General features: G+C 36.2%; 1 protein-coding gene across 1 annotated transcript in view; it reads right to left on the reverse strand.

Moving 5' to 3' along the window:
* KCNK2 (potassium two pore domain channel subfamily K member 2) overlaps window positions 1-20,106 on the reverse strand; it is a 137,246-nt gene that overhangs the window by 44,969 nt on the left and 72,171 nt on the right. Inside the window, exons 4-5 of the mRNA XM_063114879.1 lie at window positions 11,802-11,962; window positions 9,289-9,475 (exon numbers count right to left, since the gene is read on the reverse strand). Of these exons, the coding sequence (XP_062970949.1) occupies window positions 9,289-9,475; window positions 11,802-11,962 (348 nt within the window). The remainder of the gene's footprint in view (window positions 1-9,288; window positions 9,476-11,801; window positions 11,963-20,106) is intronic.

The raw sequence follows: 20,106 nt of genomic DNA on the forward strand, positions 1-20,106 counted from the left end.
AATATTGAATTACTCTAGATAAATTAGACTTTTAATTGCCCACAATGACATTTTCAAATAGTAAAGGATCAAAATAAAAAGAGAATATTTTCTATCAGGTAAATAATGTGAATAGACACAAGTTCATCTCTTTTGGGGGGACAAATAATTTTAAGAATATAGTTTACAAAGTGAATAAATAGCACTTTCAAAATATTGTAAAAACTTTACTTTGTGCAACATTGAAAAAATTATTTCTCGGAAGGATTATGGAAACTAAATGCATCTCGTTATGGTTAAGATTTGGCCCATGGGAGATGCATCTCTACAAATTCACGGAACTGACTTAAGAAATGTGTGCGGAAACCTGTTATATGATAGGCTCACCAGCAAATTCCATTTTTTCAAATCTTTCCATTTCAGTGAAACCAAAATGACATTTTTTCCATGTACTTTCTCTTTCAAAACCAGAAAATTTTCATCCAAATAGTTGTGACTCACTTAACACATAAGTTCACCAAGATGTTGACTTTTTTGAAGAGTTAGTTCATGCTCAAGTTGACTTTTTATAAGTCTTCTTTCTTATAAACAGGATGTAACAGTTTGAAAAGAGTAAATTAGCTTAATCACTAAAAGGCCTATATTTGGGTAAAATGATCTACCCACAAGTTTTAGTGGACACTAAGCCCAGGGAAAAAAAGTGTTTTTCCTTTCTTAATTGCCACTCTTAAGATGAAATACTGGCAGTCAGATGAACTAGGAAAAACATATATGTATAAGAAATATTAACTCACAAATCCTATTCACTTTCTGATATCTAAGATTTATGAATTAATTTTCACATTAATCAATTCACTTGATGCAAGAATCTTATCCAAACTGACATATCTGTAATATTAGGATAACTTGCTAAAATCTTGCAGGTTTTATTTTTAAATTAGGATTTTTTAAAATTCAAGCATTAATTTGAGTCTATCTATGTTCAGAAAACCTGTACACATGTCTCTTGTTTATTAAGAACCTAGGGTAATTTCTCTGTCCTGGACTGACTTCCTATACACTCCCTACCTCCACCTCCACCACTCCACTTTCTCCCCTTTCCACAGACTCCTGGGACATGGCCTGCAGGATGCTACAGCTCTCTCTCCTCTCTTGGGTTCCCGACTGACCTGGCAGTAATAGTGACTCCACTGATGGTTTTCTTTGTTGCCACTGGAAATATGCACACAAGTCCTTTCCATTTTAAGGGCTTTTTGGCTCATCATTATAGGAGAACATACAAATGACAATAAAAATAGCAAAGAAGGGTGGAGGTACAAAGGTTTGGGGAGTCTTATGAACTTTTCCAAGTAAAATAGGTCTAATCTTCCTGACTGTTTTCTTCGATATATGACAGCCTCGTTTCAGCTGGTGCCATCTCTCTCCGGATCTCTTCTTCCTGATGCTTGCATAAGGAAGACAGCCAGAGCCCAGTCCAATCTCGCATATTAAACTACTAAAAATACAGCTTAGAAAAGCTTTAGGCTTCCCTATACAAAAATATAGCTTGAAGTTGGCATTACTGCTAGGAACCCACTCTCTCCGCAAAGAAGGTTTCCTAAACATTCGCTGGGAAAAATCCTTCTACCTAGCATTGAGAAAGCCCTTTCCTACCTGGTCCTAAAGAGTGATTGGGGGGCAAGCGGCCCACAAAGCCATGGAAGACACCTCTTAGATACTTTTAAAATCTGCTAGCCCTACATAACCCAGTCAATATGCTCATTTCACCTGATTTATAGACCATTCGACATCTGGAAGAGAGGAGTGAAAACTGAGATTTACCGATTACCTACGTAAATAAAACCATTCCATCCTACAGCCCTGTGGCAGGTGTTGAGGGAGGTGCATTCCTACCCTCCACATTTCTGCTGATTAGGGCGGGGCTTCTAGAAAGACCACTCAGCCATCAGCCATCGATGTAAGCCACATAGCAGCTGCCCTCGTCAGCATAAAGCTGGTGACTCAACTGCTGTCACTCTTGCAGTCTGTTCAGAATGCAGCAGTGAAAGACTGATTTGAGCTGGCTCCCTGAGATCCTAAGGGTAAGCATCCCCACTTTAAAATAGAGACATTATAGACTCAGCAGGGAAAATAACGTGTCAGGACACACAGGAAAGGGGGAGTGGAGCTAGAATTTAAATCCAGGACTGCCTGGCTCCAAAACACAGGTTCTTTTTGTTGAACCTGGTTGTCCAAGTCACCTACGATCTCAGCTACCATTCTTATCATTTATCCACCAACCTATTTTTCCCACACTGCATTCACCAAGATTGGAACACTAAGTCAGATAAAGTGTGCCTCTTTCCTCAAGTTCTCACCTAGAAACCACATGGGTCTGACAACAGCGCTGTTTTACCAGAAGCCTCCTTACCTTGCTCTGTCCTCATTCCAACAGTGTCCCACAGTTGGACCTCTCCTGTCTGAAGAACCTGAGCAGACAACACCCGCCCCCACCTTAAATTTAATTTTCTTATTCTGTGAATTTTTTTCCTGAATCACAAAATATTTATCAAGAAAAGAAAAAAGATTTATTCTGGTTTTAAAGCATAATCTAGCTATTCTAGACTAAGTTTACCAATTCCATGCACCTCCTCTGGTTTTCTAAAATAGCACATATATAGAATACAGACATAGACCTATGAATTCATTCTAAAGAAAATGGGGGTCATTTCTTTACACTGGTCTATAAGTATTTTAGTTTAGACATCAAATATTGATTTCAATTTTTTTTTTGGTTTGACTTTATTCTTATTAATTAATATGAAGGGGGGACCTTATTTTTTGTCTTAGCATAGTTTTCTTTTGTTATAGTAATTTAACTAAATAAGGCATTTCTGATTGCTTCAAAATTGAGAGGCTCTTTCAGTGATGTTGTAAATTCTGCTTTTTACAAATGGAAATATGACTTCAGTATTAAACAATAGCTCACCTACTAAAACAAACTTCTCCTGTGCCACTGAGTCAGAAAAGCATAATGCTAAAAAAGGTAACTAAACCTCTGTAGCATTTGAACCTATGTTTTGGGATTTTAAATTTCAGCATTCAACAAGTTTTTCATTTCCTTCTAGGTACTTGGTCTAACATTAGGAAAACTTTCACAGTTAGAAGAGCAGTCTCATGACCATAAAGAAAGATCGCCACACTGTCTCATCACTCATCTTTTACAGAGATGGAACGGTGTATAGGATGCACACAACTGTTATCCCTAGAAGTCACCTTTAAATCTCAATATAGAGCAATTTGGAGTTTTTCACTACACTTTGTACAAATTTACTGCCTGACTCACAAAGCCAGAATTCTCAATCACTGAATGCTTTCCTCCTCATCTTTCCCCACGTTTGTACAATGTGTCTATATATCCATATGAACCCTAGAAGTTACAGAACTTCTTGGTTTGTACACAATTCCTAAGATTTCTGAACCATTTGAATCAAATCTCATTTAATTAATCACACAGATGGCTATGAGTTCTCCTGTTAATTGTCTGAGAGTCACTGGCTGAATCAAGGGTAACCAGACCCTTTGTGGAATTTTTCTGTATTATGAAACAGAACAACTACCGGGAGGGGAGAAGCTTCCCCATATAATTTAATTGTTGCTCCTGGATTTCATATATCCTGTCCCAATGGAACAGGAACTAGAGCAGTTATTATCACTAAGTGCAAAGCACAGTATCTAATACACAGTATGTGTTCACCAATCATCTAAATGAATGAATGAATGACTGATGGACGTAATACAACTCCCTGGCAGTGACACAAATCCCCGCTCTCCAATCAAAGCAATTTTTCATAACCATTGTTGTGGTGTTGGTGGTGGCAGTGACTGTTCTTCAACAGAGCTCAGTCCTTATCTTGAATTTCTGGCAAACTTTTACTCAGGGATAAGGCTTAATAACAGCAATTGTAGTAACTGGCCTCTGACACAGTTACAAAAGTTTTAGGCAACATCAGGTACGTTTTTCTAGAGGGTCTCTACCAGAACAAACTGTTTTAAACAAAAAACTTGCCATGGTTTTTAAACAAAGAATAATACGCTTTCATGATAAAAGTCTCTTCAGTTAAGCCGGCTCAGAGCACACCACTGAATGGGTCATGTTTTTGGTTATACAGAAAAGCAATCGTTTGGTTACGAAAAACTACATTTCCAATGATGACTTTTAAGACATAATTCCAAGAAAACATAATTCTTCATATGAGACATACAAATACATTTTGTTAAAGCCAAAAGCGTGATGATAAATGATGACAGAACTGTAGAACGTTATAAAAATGCAGTAAAGGTAAGTGTACCAGAAGAAGAGAATTTATCTGGGAAAGTTCCAAATTGTACACGTATTTCCTATAGAGGGAACACAAGGTTCTGAGAGCATGAAGCCTGATTAACCAAGTAAGCATGTAATAACTACATGTGCAATAAAATAATTATTATTGAACAAAATATACTAAATTTCACTGATCAAAATTCAAAGAACATATATTTAGATGACTAAATAAATTCATGCTCAGATGGAATACGTGTTTTCATAAAATCAACCATGAAGATTTCTTAGAGCAAATGAATTTTGGGCTAAAATTTTTGGTTTTTATTAGAAAACTAGGCAATATGAGGACGCTGCTTTGTGAAACTATAAATTTCCATCTGGCTTTCACTCATTCATATTACCTCTCATGAACTAAGCTGATTTCTGAAAAGAAGTGTTTTTACGGATTTCATTGTACACCTTCTAAACAAGCTGTGAAAATGCACTTCCTGGTTTGGAGGACCCCTTTTAACTCTAACAGTATCTATTACAGGAGCCCCCAGCTTTCAAAAAGAATTAAATTGTATTAAATTAGGTAATTATTTGGCTTTACCCCAATTTTGAAGAATCACCAACTAATGTTTTTGTGGGCTTTTTTATTTAGCACAGACCTAGAAACAAGTTGTAAAAGCAAGCCTGAATAAATAAATAAAAAGCTTTTCACACGTTTCCGTACAACTAATATCGCTTCTTAGATTTTAATGAAAAAAGGCTGATTTACCTCTCAATCTATGAGGCAAACAAAGATGAATTAACAACTTATCACCCAAGACTTCTGGTCAAATGAAAAATAAAATGACAAAAGTTAAGAAACAGAAGACAGGAAATCAAAATTAATTCTCAAATACAATTTTGCCATTAACTTTAACTTATCTCTAGAAATTTGACTATAAATTATTATAGGTGATGTTAAAATCAAGTAAATGACACTTTGTTAAATAATTTCCTTTCTCTCTTTTCACATTTTAGAGAGAATTACTGTACACTCACTACTCTTAGCAATAGGGGGTCTGCTTATTCACATGTCAAATAAAAGTGTCGAACTAACCAGGTGGCCTCCCAGGTCCTTTTTGCCCCAGAACATTAAGGACTAGTGAAAGGACAAAAAGGCCCATCGGGAAGGATCAGTTATCAATCACTGAAGCAACCTACCAGCCACTAAAACATCTCTTACATAAAATATAAATATAAAATTAAAATTTGCTGGGAGATCGTTTCCTGCAGAAAAAGTACTAAATGCTCAGTTCCTATATTCAGTCACTTATACAGAGACACCTGACCATTGCCTGTTTGTAGCAGTGGTCTCTAAATACTTTTGATTCAGTATCACCAACAGTGAAAAAGTATTCCACATACAAATCTAAATATATACTTATTTATGAATTAGAAATGTATTATGCTGCAATGTATTGTATCATGAACATTATGACATATAAAAAAATAAGACATGAGATTTAAAAATACATGGAAACAGGAGTTGTCATATTTTCCTTCCATGGTAGGTAGTCCACCCGCACAGACTTTCCTGCTCATTCCTTCCCTGGGGACGAGCACTATTTCAGAGATCTGGTCTAAACCACTTATTCCTGAGATGCTCCTAATAATTACACCAACGTTAATAAATACAGGCAGATTACAACCTCTATCCTAAACGTTTATAAATCACGTTCCAGAATTTACTTCTTTTCCTTTAACAACACCACAGTTTGAAGAATCTGTTCTTTAAGTTGTCTTCAGGTTCAGTATAACAATGTTCAGAGCGGGTTTTGCAGGCTTTGGGAAGGACATCTGATAGGGAGTGCGCACCACGGGAGGCACATCTTTGTTTTATTTTGAGATTTACAGACCAATAGGAAGATGAGAAGGTTCACATTAGAGCAATGTCTCTTGCTTTTCCCTGGCAAAAAAAATACTAAAATTAAGTCAGAACACTGTCTACAGTGACATCTAATAGCAAGAGGAAAGGTTCTAAAAAGTAAATAACTGATATATCCCAAATGGGGAACCTGCCTTAGCTCAATAGCTAATTTTATAGTTCTTATGTACCAGAAGCAATGGCTAATTTTGCATACTCTAATGAACCATATAAGACAATTCTTTTCCAAGATCCTTTTCTTCTAAAACAAAAACAAAAACAAAAGCTCACAATTTGTTTTTCCAAAGACTCTTGTAAAGGGCACACATTTCCTGCCTCGTCTTTACCAAATCTGCTCCCTCATCCACATTCTCATTCCAAAAACACTCCATGAGCATGATGACCTGGCATGTAAAGTCTATGGCACTAGTAACAGGGCTCTGCAGTTACACAGAGACCAAAATAGCTGCAATACATAAACTAAGGAGATGGAGATGTCAACCAAACTAGTGTCAGTCTGCCTCCTCTCTAACTTATCTTACCTTGCATTTGTCACTTTAATCCCTATGCTAATTGCTGTCAAGGTATATTTCTACCATTTTTTCTTATTTCCACTGTAAAGTAAAACAGCAGATTTTAAAAGGGGTGAATATAATAAAATCCTACTAACAATGCAGTTGTTTATTAGATTATACTTAATGACACATAAATACCATTTTGTCACCCTATTTTTCTAGGACACTGTGCCATGACCCTCATCTCAGGGCCCCACTGATATGCCCAAGATGTTTTCATTGAGCTTCTTGGGCAGCTGAGCTCTTTGAGCAGCTGAAAGTATCCACTAATAGACCCACATGATCCAACCAGTCTGAGTGTTGCTCTCCTAAGGTAAGTTTAAAAAATTTTTTTGATCTTCTACAAAACCATGAAGTAAAAATACCTGTTCTTTTTTTTTTTTTTTTTTCCCTAAGGCAGTTTATACAGTGGTCACAAATACAATATTATTTTAGGATTCCACCCACATTTTTTTTATTTATAATTTTTGTTTCTTTGGAGAGTCTCACAGCATGGGTGCCACACACTGGATTGACACAGTCTGTCAGTTGTTTAAAACAACACATGCGATATGAGGCTGTTGGCCTGAAAATATAAGACTCATCACATGATGCCTAGATATTCCACAGTTGCTATAAGACCTTGTTAGTTATGTTTATAAAGTGACAACAGCCTAAGTTTAATGCACCCCAAGTACACTTTTTGTTATGACCGCATCTCACTTTCTCCTATATTAACACATTTTTCACTTCTACTTAAACCAATTACAAACCTTCAATAAGAGGAAGAAAAATGAGTGTTTTAGGATAGAAGCTTGTCTTCTTATATGGAGTTACAGAAGTCTGAAATTCTTCTCTCCACATTTTGCTAATTATAAATCTCTAGCAGAGTAATAAGCTCTCCTTTCCCGGGCCTCCATCCAGTACAAAGATGTGTACACACTATTTTTGACCAAAAGCAAGGCTTTGCTCAGGAAAACATCCTCATCTTCAAGGATATTATACATTTCCCACAAAAGAGGGCTTTGCCAAGTTAAATTCTAATTAATAAATCAGTAGAAACAGATGAACTATCGTCCCTCTCTGAGATTTTATAGAACTGCAGAAAGTATTTTCTTTTCTGAAAATATTCAAGTAAGCAGTTTGGGTCAAGAAAGAATAGTAAGCAGCCAGAAAGTATAAAAATTTCTCAGAACTACATTAGGCTGATGTGTTTATTCTGGAATATTAAATAACACATCCCTATTATAATGTTTATCATGTTTTTCTAATACATCAAACTGGGTTTTTTTTTTTTTTAATGAATGGGTTAGATTTGGGGAAGCTGGCCAAAATGATCATGACAGAGCTTTAACACACTTACTTTTCCCACCATTATTGTATTTTATTTAAAATTAGAGTTACAACTATTATAATATTGCGAAAGAGAGAGTTGAACTGATAGGAATGTAAAACCTAACAGATAAACTATACAGCAAATGGAAGTTGAAATAACATGTATGGAAGAGGAAAAAATCAATAAACGTGACTAGAAAAATGTAGACACATTAGGTCTACATGAGCTAGTTTAGGTAAGGTTGAAAATACCATCCCTTGGTTAGAGTGTGGTGTTGATAACACCAAGGTCCGGGATTTGATCCCTGTTACTGGCCAACCCCCCCCCCCACACACAAAAAGCTATACTAAGAACTGAAAAATAAATGAGTAGATATCTTAGAGACAAGTTTTTAAGTAGCCAAGAACATCATCTGAAGTTTGCAGATGTTTTTAAAACTAAGGAAGGAAAGGGCCTAAGTAGAAAGAGCAAAGATAAGCTAAATTTGAATTCTTGTACATTAAAAAATAAAATAAAATAAATAAGAGGCAGATATTGGGTTTCTGAAATTAGGGCAGAAATGTAAAGATTTTAACAAACAGCAATTTACATTTTTTACACAGAATGAAAAATAAATGTTCAACTCCACCCTTCTTCTGTTTACCTCCAGTGTCACAGAGTTACTTCTTTTCTTTGCCACTGTCTGGGTTGAATTATGTCCTCCAAAAAAGCACGTGGAAGACCTACCCCCCAGCATCTCAGAAGAGGACCTTATTTGGAAACAAGGTCCATTGAGATGTAATTAGTTAAGATAAGCTCACACTGGAGTAGGTTGGGCCCTTAATCCAATATGACTGGTGTCCTCATAGGAAGGAGGGAATTTGGACTCAGACACAGAGGTGACACATGGAGAATGCCATGTGACCATGTAGACAGAGATGGAAGGGCTACGTCTACGAGCCAGCGATGACCAAGGACTAGTAGCCTCCACCTGAAACTAGGAAGAGGCAAAGAGGATTCTGACCAGAGTCTCAGAGGGATCATGGCCCTGCTGACACCTTGATTTTCAGCTTCTGTGAGAAAATGAATTGCTTTTATTTAAAGCCACCCAGTTCGTGGTCTTTGTCATGGCAGCCATAGGAAACTAGTACTACAGCTAGGATGTTTTGGTACAAATTCCGTTGAAAAATCTAACTAAAGGACATGGGTTAGGAGAGTGACGTTGGTGCCACAAAAACCTTACCTGCAACGTAGTCACCAAATCCAATGGTTGTTAGAGTGATAACCACAAAATAAATGGCATCCAGGGCACTCCAGCCTTCTATGTGCTTAAATATGATTGCAGGCAGAGCAACGAAGAGCACACAGCCGAACAGTGTAAATATGATTGTTGAGATGATGCGGATCTTGGTCTGACTGACATTCCACTTCTAAAGACGAGAGAGAGAGAGAGAGAGAAAAAAAATATATATATATGTATAGAGAGAGAGAGAGAGAGAAAGAGCGAGATTATTGGCATGTCCACAAAGCTAAACCTAATCTATACACTCCCTTTGGCAAATTAGAAAGTGAGCATGTTATTTTAGTCCCTTTTAAACTTAGTTTTCAATTGTCTTAAGAAAGTTGGGTATAACATAAATGATGCAAACCAATCAAGGCTCATAATGATGCTACTTTACCTTTATATAGCTTTACAACAGGTAAAATGCTTTCAAAAGTAAATTACACTTGCTCTGAGAATAATATTTCAGGTTTACATCATCTGTTTACCTGAACTTTAGAAATATTTCTGTTCTATAAGTATACAAGCAAACATAATCTAGAAATATATGAAAATACAGAAAACTGAAACAACAATTAAATATTTAAAATTGATAATTGGTAAACATTAATTATGAAATTAGTTCATGTTTCATAATTATGAATGCTTTTTCCTATCATTCCCATCACGTTTTCCTATCTTTAATTCAACTGATTAAAGTATAATACTAAAAGACTTTATAGTCCACAGTTTGATTTCCACATGTACCAGGTGAACTGTTTTTTTGTTCTATGACCTTAAACTTTACAACCAATAAAGCTACATAACTGTAAGGATAAGTTTTCTACACCCCTAAGCCACAGCTGTGATCAGAATAACCATTTTTTTTTTACCTCCTTCTCCAAAAAGAAATCTCCATAGCATAATGCATTAAATGAAGTTTGTATATACAGCAGTTTATCTCCAGTTCTCTGTTTGAGGTTAGTTACCATATATTTTTAATCTCTGAATATATCTGTCCTATCTACCTACTGTAAAAACTATAGGGCACATCCTATACCATATGAAAATCACTGAATATTAGAGCTTAAGAGTTTTTTTAGAAATAAAGATCTATTAGGAGAACACAGGATACCTCTAGTCCACCATCCTCGTCTCATATGTAAAAGTTAAGTGGGTTCACGCTTGTTAAGTTTTTAGAATAGTGCTAGGCACCAAATACTGAATCATCACCAATGGAATGTCATCACCATGAGAGCGTGGACCTATTCTTATGCATTGATGTACATGCAACATGAAAAACATAACCCTGCATCCAGTAAGCACTTGAAAATTTGGTGAATGAATAAGTGAACAATTCAGCATTACCAAGTTCATGCCACTAATCTGTCTTCTTGGTCAGTATAAATACAGGATATTTTAATATCAACATAAGAAAAGTATAATACCAAAAATAGGGTAAAATTTTTATTTTGAAATAAACATGTCTTATTTCAATCTAATAGTAAAAATGCTTGAGAGCTAACTTTGGTCTTAAATCTGTAACATGACTGATGCTAAAACTGGAACTGTAACTTAAATTGAGAAAATAATACTCAATAGTTTTTTTCATCAACTGAGTTGAGTGTAAATATCTCATTGAACTTTTTGTGAAAAGATAAAATATTACTGAAAACTAAATGAATTTATTTGAAATAGTGGTGCTAGTGGTAACACATCATTTATAATCCCACTCTCTAGCACAACCATATTTTTCCATAATTTTCTTCAAGAAGACAACGTTATAATAATAGGACTATTATTTTTCACTTAAAATTATAATGAAAACATTTTCATTTTATTTATTTTTTTGTATTTAATATAATACACCGTGAACATCTTCTTGCATACTATCTTTGGTTTACTAAATTACATTCCTGAGATACATTTCTATCAAAGACTTTACTGAATTAATTTATATGATCACCTTTATTGTGTTTGCTATTTATTATAACATCCTTCCCAAAGGTACTATATAAGTTTTCAGTGCCACCAGCAATAAATAAGAGTACCAAAGCAATTTTTTAAATAACAAAATATTGTCAGTCATTTACTACCTATGTTAAGATTTAACTTATATCACTGCCAACCCTCAGAGTAATATCCACAGTATCATTATTCACATTATACAAATAAGAAAATGGAGGTTTGAGAGAAAAATAACTAAAGAGAATATAGCTCTTAAATGGCACATCTGGAATTCTGAGCCTAGGACTGCTGAATTTCTACTTTTTTTCTTTACATATATTTTAGGTTTTCTCATGCATTAATTTATTCATTCATATAAGTATAAAAATAATTAAATTACAGTAATTTGCATGCCAATCGAGATGCATATAAATTGTTACGGAAACCCCAACAACTAAATGTCCAACTGTATCTGAGGTGATAGAAAAGGTATAATATTTTAAAAATTAAACAATAAATATATGCAGTTAAAAGTCTACCATACTCACAATAAATGTATCTTCTACTTTGGCAATGCCTTTTCCAAATATAGTCCCTAGTTGATCTCCAACTCCAGCCAACAGAAAACCAAAGAGGGGAATTCCCAGTAAGGCATAAATGATACAGAATATCTTTCCACCTTCTGTGCGTGGTGAGATGTTGCCAAACCCTAAAAAAAAAAAATGTTGTTTATAAATGAGTAATAGTTCAAAAATTTGACCTCATGAATGATTCAGAATTTCTCAGATATTACAAGATACCAACCATTGATTTCCACTAGTTAAGAATGCCTTTATAACATAAACCTTTTAATATACTTTAACATAAAATACTCTTATACACAAACATTCAGTAGTATACAAAGTATACCTAATGCTCCAATTAAACTTTGATAAGATGATGAAAACTGAGGCGGTAACACCTGCAATAAAGCCAATATTTTTATGAAATTTACTTCTCTCTATTTCTGGTAATCCTGTTTACTATAAAGCTTTCATGGTCATTTAGAATACACTGAAAAGAGTGTATTGCCTTAATTTAAGAGTATTCAAATATGCTTAAATTATGTGACGATTGAAGTTTAGTACTGTAGCAACTTTTAAATCTTTTTATTCAAATATACACCAAAGAAAGCACTAACTAAAACTTTAAATTATTGAACTTTAAAAAATTTCCAAAGATTTTGAAGGCTTTCCAGTTTTCTGCAAGAATATCTACTTGTTATGACTCGAGCAGTTCAACTTCATTTATTTTTGTAATAACAGCAGCGCTGTCTACACACTTGTCCGGGGTAGAGAATGCATGCCTTCTAGAAGTACATAGAGCGCCTCTTTTTATCTAAAATCCTCTCACTGTGTTTTACATTAAATTAATCTGGAACTTTACCTTTAATTTTCTCTTACTCAAAAATATACACAGTTATTTTGGGACTTCTTTTTTCTGTTCCTTTCTAGATTTATGACTATTTTTGTTAGAAATCATGGTCTGCATGATTTTTACTTTTTGGATTCTATTGAGATTTTCTTTGTGGGTTTATTATGGCAAATTTATGTATTTGTTTCACTGAAAAGAACACAGATATTTTATTTGTTAAATACAAAAAGGCAAATATACGTGGGGTGAAGAGTGGGCTAATATGGGTCATTTTATCCCATACATTTTTCTCCCCATAGTATTTCTATCTTTCTCTCCCTCCTACTCAAACAATTAGTTTGGTGTTCATTGCTGGTCAACTCATCTTCTGAGGGTTTTGTTGCTGTTGTTGTTTTCATGTACTTAATTTTCAAGAACTTTGACTTTTTTCCACAAACCTGTTCTTATGCCATGAAAATGATAATTATATTCATTCCTTTGTTTTTCAATGTCGTATAATGTATTCCCTCAATTCCTTGAGAAAAGCCCTACACTTTCCTTATTTTGGTGAATTCTTAAAACTTCCTGGCCGTATTTTCATACTTGCAATCACAATACAATACCAGGTTGGTTAGTGTTTGCAGCTGAAATGTATTTTCCAGCCTCAGTGAGAATCGCGGGTGACATGGTTGTGTCTGGAGAATTGTGGTTCAAGGAGCTCTGGCTGCAGTACCTGTCAGTCAGGCAGAGAAGACTGGCATCTGATAGGACTTTCACGCAGGTGTGCACTTCACATGACTTCCAAGAGCAGTTCTTCATGGCAGCCACCAGTTCACACACACCTTCATGCTTCTCAGGCCTGCTGCCCGCTCCAGGAATATCTGTCACATCAGTCTGTCTGAAAAGCTTGTGCTCACAGCTTTACCCTGGAGGCAAAGACTGGAGACAGCTACTGCAGACAGCGGTTCCACAGAACTTTAACTAATTTACAGGCTCACTGCCCAGGGACCCACTTCTGCTTCTAATTTGGGTGACTTGATGAAGTTCCCTTAAAAATTTTTCCTTTGGAAATCCTTTGTTTTGCTTCTATGGGGGATGCAGGCTCCTCAACTCAAAAAAGATTTGATTGCCACACTGAATCTATGTGTTTCATGTCATCTCCCAAATTCATTCCTGTTGTGTGTCCCTCAAAGTCCACTCCCTGCCTTAAAGCACACTACGGAATGTTCTTTAAGGTTACTTGAATGTTTCTGTCACCTCCATGCTACTTTCTGGTGATGTGAGGAAAATGCATGTTCATATCAGACAGGGAACTAAATCTGGGAACTTACCAATATCTTTTAAGATGCTAAATATTGGTTATATAATTAAAAAGCCCATAGATTTATAGTAAGATATGCAAGCATCATGGTTTTTAAAAACATTTAACTTTAAAGTCTAAAATTAACTGATGTTGGATGAAAACCTAGTAAGAGTTTAGCAATATATTATAGCCATTCCTGGATCTATCACTCATTAGTTATGTGACCTTGAGCAAAGGTCACCATGAGCACATTCATCTGTTAAAAAGGCATATTGTTATTACGTACTCCATCAAGTTGCAAGAACTAAGTAAAGTATTACAGAATGGTGCTAAGGAAAATCTGTTATACTGTATGTCCTCAATATATGTTAGACACCATAATAATTATAATTATCATTAGTAATAGTATCGGTAGAAGTAAAGATTGGAGCATCAATGTACTTAGCCCAATTCATTATGCAAACTATTAATAGCCAGCTTCATGGGGTCACAATCACACAATGTTCTCCGCTATGCTCTGAAATGTTCTGCCCAATCGTGGGTGCCATTCTTTATAAGGGACATTGGTGAAATAGTATGCAGAGAGGAAGGCAACTTTGGATGGAACAGTTGGAAGGATTGGGGGTATTTATGCTGAAGAAAAAAATACTAAAATTAGAATAAGGCAGACTAGTCGATTTCAACTACTTGAATGATTAAAACACATAAAACCTACTCTGATGCTTCAAGGCAAAGAACAAAAGAAATGGTGCAAGCTGCAGAAAGTGAACTCGTGCTAAGTAAGGTAACTGCAGCCAAGACTAAATGTCTGTAAGAGAAAGGCAGAGGCCATAATCACTTGCAGCGTGTAACATTTCAGAACAATGGTCTTCTAGGTATCCTTATAACAAAGTTGCTATGATTCAGTAGGTAAATGGACATGCTATAATAAGGACAGAGTTCTCTAATATCTGTCTTCTAGTGGTTTATAATTACTCATTCATGCATTCGAAAATTTTTATGGAGCATCTACTGTTTACCAGGCACTATGCTAGGCAGTAGAGATGAAAGTGTGAAATAGCAGACCTGATCTCTCAGAGCTTATAATCCAGTGAGGAACAAAGGTGGAGACTGATACACATACATGTGTGGTAAAGTGTGTGCTACAGAAAGTACAGGATGCTCTTGGAGCACACTGATTTAGGGGAATAAGACAAGTGCACACAGAAAGTGACCCCAAAGCTGTAATCTGAAACTGAGTATAAGTTACCCAGGTAGAAGAAAGAAGTAGGGTTCATAACAAGGTTGAGGAACCACACATGGAAAGTCTTGGAGGAAGAAAGAAGAATCTAGCTTTTTTGAGAAACTGAAAGAATTTCAGCTGGATGAATGAGAATGGTAGCAAATAAAAAAGGAAAGGTAAACTGAGGCTACATTATGAGGAATCATATCCGTGCTAGAGTTTGGGCTCTATCATGTTTGCTGAATGGGCTACTGCAAGACTTTTAAGGGGCATAGCAGGAGCCAATTTGACATGTTGAAAGTTTATTCTGTTATGAAGAGGAGGATATTTATTCTGGTTTACAAAGGGGCAAGAAGAAAGACACGTCAAGCCCAGGTTCTGGCATAGGTAACGGGTGACCTTGGCAACATTTCTCTGAGATAGACACGCTGAAAAATGACCAGGTTTGGGGAGATCAAGGGTATGATCAAGTCAGGTAAGGAAGATGAAGATTTGGAACAGGTTGATTTTGAAATGCCAGTGGAATAACCAAAGGACAAATCCAACGCATATGGCATGCATAAATCTGAAACCCAGGAGAGCCCTGAGCTGGAGGTACAGATTATGGGGTAGATGAAATACCCAGGCAGAATGGGCAGACTCAGAAGAGAAGACAGCCTAGGACAAAACCCCTAGGAACACCAACATTTAAAGGGTAAAGCAAGGATGGCTGCCGAAGAGACTGATTATGACAGGGTAAAGGAAAATCTGTTTTCGGGAAAGTTACAGAAAGAGCGAGTCACAAAAGAAAAGAATGAGAAACATTACCAAATATTTTTAAAGGTCAAATAAGATAACCATTAAAGAATGTCTAATGATTTAGCAATTAATTGGTCATCAATGACATCAGAACATCAGAAATGGTCATTTCAGTGGAGCAGATCTGTGCTCGGGAACCTGTTTTCTCCCTTCCTTCCTTCCTTCCTTCCTTCCTTCCTTCCTTCCTTCCTTCCTTCCTTCCTTCCTTCCTTCCTTCCTTCCTTTCTTCTTTCCTTCCTTCCTTCCTTCCCTCCTTCCTTCCCTCCTTCCTTCCTTCAAACTTTTTATTTCTGAAATAATTTAGAACTCACAGAAAAGGTACAAGAATTTGTATACCTAACCCTTATATATGCTTCCTGTATATGTTAACATCTTTCCACTGTGGGAAATTATCACTCTCTCTACAGACATACATTTTTTCTCTCTGGACCATTTCATTGTAAGCTATAAACATCATGTTCTTTTATCCCTAAATTGTTTGCTGTGTATTTCCTAAGAGAAAAAGAGCATTCTCTTAAATAACCACAGTAACAACTATCAAACTTGGGAAAGTTAACATTGATACAGTATTATTATCTCATCTAGTCTACATTCAACTTTTGCCAACTGTCTTATTAATGTCCTTTATAACTTTTTTTTCCCATTCCAGGATCCAACTCAAGATTATATACATGTAATTGGCATATCTCTTTGGTCTCTTTTAATCTCCTGGAATAGTTCATAAGCCATCCTTTATCTTGCAATACTTTTGTTTTTGGAGAATAGAGGCCAGTTATTTTGTAAAATGTTCCTCAGTTTGAATCTGCTTGATACTTCCTCACAAATAAATTCCAGTTAAGTATTTTTGACAGGAATACCATATCCCTCTCAGTGCACACATCTTGAGGCACATGAAGTTAGTTTGTCTTATTAAGGGTGATATTGATTCTGACTACTTGATTAAGGTATGTCCAGGTTTCTCCACTGAAAAGTTACTATTTTTTTTCCTCTGCAATTATTAAGTTGTTTATGGGGAAACACTTGAAAAGTATGTAAATATTTGGTTCCTCAAACTTTTACCCACTATTGTATTAGAAAAAAATTAAAATGCAAATAATGTTAAAAAAGAAAGCATGAACACAGATAAAACAATAGGATAGTAAATGAGATAATTTTTTTAAAAACCCAAAGTGCATTATATATATAACAAAGATACTTTAAAAATATATATATTAAAGTGCTTTTCTATTTTACGTTAAAGCAAAAAAGTCCAGATCCACACTCCTTCTGTCCCCAGTAGATCCTGATGTTGTGAAGCAGGAACCAGAGAAAAATCAAGTAAGGTTCTTGTCCACCTGGTGTCCCCTCAGTGGGACATGGTCAGAAACCTCCATGAGTTGTAAAGAGCCCAGAAGTTCTTATATGCTCTGTGCAGAAAAGGAAGAGGGTTGGGAGCTCTGGGGTACAGGGAGAAGCCTAGAGTCAGGACGGAGAGCCTACCTTGGCTGGTACCCCAAGACCAAGGAAGATCTGGCAGGACCATGAGTTCTGATGGGAGGAATATGCATATCTAACTCATTTGTTTCCCATCTGCCCTCATCTATTAACACCTATATCAGAACAATATGTGCAAAAGATCCATCCAGGGCCAACGTGATTAAGGTAATTTGAAGAAGAAAAAGGTCATCCCAAAAGTTAAAAAGTTGGAGAATGTTTAAACTGACCTATTTGGGACAGTGCACCATTTCTGTACATGATCCAAGAATGGAACTCAACAACCTCAAACTTTCTCTCTATTCTAACATCAATGAGCTTAGAATCAAGAACATGAAAGCCTTGACAAGTTGCAGGGTGCACTGTATTGACGTAGGTTCTCTGATTATCCGTGAGAGTCCTGTCTTTCTTGCCTTCTCAGCCTCAATAATTATGTAGCCTGGGGTAAGGCATCTGAGTTATTCTATTCAATCCAATTCTCTCTGTCTCTCTTTTTTTTTTTGCATGAGAGGACAAATGACTTTAGAATCATATTCATAAGAAGTAACCTACCTACAGGAAGGATCAGGGAAAAAAAAATAAAAGATACTTTTACTTTTTAAAAAAAAATTTGGCCGTGGCATCACTATAAATAGCTTTACTGTTTAATAATAAAAGCCTAGCTGTCAAGAGGACTTAATTTGATCTATCCCACGCAAGTTAAAAGGGCATAAGAAATAAAAGCTGCAAGTTTTCATCTATCAGTGACTCAGATTTAGCTTGTTCCACGATGGAACATCTTCAGAAAAACTGCCAGAGCATTTCCACGGGAAGATTGTTCACATCACCAGTAAAATGGCCCCAAATCCAAAGAGAATCCCAGAGGAAAGTAAAGCCAATTTACCTTTCACTGGCCACAAAATGGAGGCAAGCCCTGGTGGCACATCTGCATTTCAATTTTATAATCTCCACGATAAAGTTAAGAGCAAGGAGACTAAGGGAGTAGGAACAAGGGATCCTGATATACTTCTCTGAATATTCTCTACTGTACCTTCCAGATATTTCTCCAGCCGCCACTATGCCGAGCCCTAGGGCTGCATCTGGGCCTCAGAGGAGGCATTCCTTGTGGAGTGAACCAGTGCACAAAAAACATGACCTAGCAGTTTTCTGACATAACGACACACCTAGAGCTACCACTTTCCTCCGTGGCAGAATCAAGTAGCTTTTTCAGGGAGGCTTCCTTGTGTTTTCTTCCCTCTCTTTCCTATGTAAAAGACAGACTTCCCTCTACAGGTTTAGCACGAGTTCTAACCAACGAATTTAGACACTGGATAAATGATGCCATTCAGAGATTTATGAGCCTCAGAGGAAAGGTGTCCATGGACTATAAGCAGAATAGCAGACTAAGCTTTTACAATATTGATATTTGTGATTGTCTGAATTCCTAATCCTCTCCCTGGTCAGTCGCAGCATCTTCACTACTTCAAGGTAAAATAGCACTGTTATGCAAGAATAAAAAGGAGAAACAGTATTGTTTTGTTTTGACTCCTAAAGTAAGGTGTTCACACTCAAAGTGTAGCTCTTGAGGAAAGCAGAGCTTTCAGTTTATGGCATAACGTACACATCATAAGAGAGTAAAAGGAACAGCGATCATTCCATCTTGGAAAGTGCTCGAAGGAATGGGGAAGACTGCAGATGGATGGAGCATGATCTTGAAAAAGGGGGAATGGGGCAGAGCTCAGGGGACAGGATCTTGGAAGGGGTGGGAAGAAGGGGTTCAATACTGGAGATGGCTTGGAAGACCCATTGTTAAGTTTTCAGAAATTTTGCAAGTGGGCTGGACTTCACATTGGTAGCTTGAAATCAGCTCTACTGGGAATACGTACAGCACAGAAATTGGCAAACACTATAACTTAGGTCTTCTTCCCCCTGCTGCCAGCTAACATTTACTAGCACACCACAGAGTAAGATAGAGTCAAATTTAAAAGACTGTTGGTAGTCTGTGCCAGAGTGCTGGATGGAAACCAAGGCAATGCCTGTAGGTCAACCGCCGACATATAAATGAGTGCATCACACAGAACAGCTCACACCTCTTCTTCACCTTGCTTTCAGGGAAGGCCTTCCACAGACGGCTTCTGGAAGGCTGCTGTAAACGGATTGTCCAGTAGGAAGCCCACATGTGCCACGCCCATCAGGTGGACAAGTCACTTTTCTGATCGTAATTGATTAATACAGCAAATAAATAAAATGTTCTTCGAGCACCTGTGTACACTTGTAATCATATAATTATTTGCAACGATCCATTTAATGTCTATCTTCCTCACTTTAGTATGAGTTCCATAACTGTAGAGACTGATTTATTACTTATTTATATATATATATACATACAGCTATACATATATATATTTTTACAATTACAGCTCCAGAACCTTGCATAAGTACTGGCTTATTAACTAGTACCTAATCAACAATCAGTAAATATTTCTTGACTGATTGACATATAAACACAAACACCTCAAAATATCTTAGAAAGGGGGTAAAGAAAATAGAGAATACGTCCATCTGTAGGAGAAAAAAAATTAAATTTCTCCCTGAATAATTAATAGATGTATTATCTTTGTGAGCAAAATTCCATACTTACTTTTATTTTATATTTTAATGAAATGATTCTAAATTCATTTGTGAT

This window comes from Cynocephalus volans, chromosome 11 (genome assembly GCF_027409185.1).
Source record: "Cynocephalus volans isolate mCynVol1 chromosome 11, mCynVol1.pri, whole genome shotgun sequence".
Classification (NCBI taxonomy): domain Eukaryota; kingdom Metazoa; phylum Chordata; class Mammalia; order Dermoptera; family Cynocephalidae; genus Cynocephalus; species Cynocephalus volans.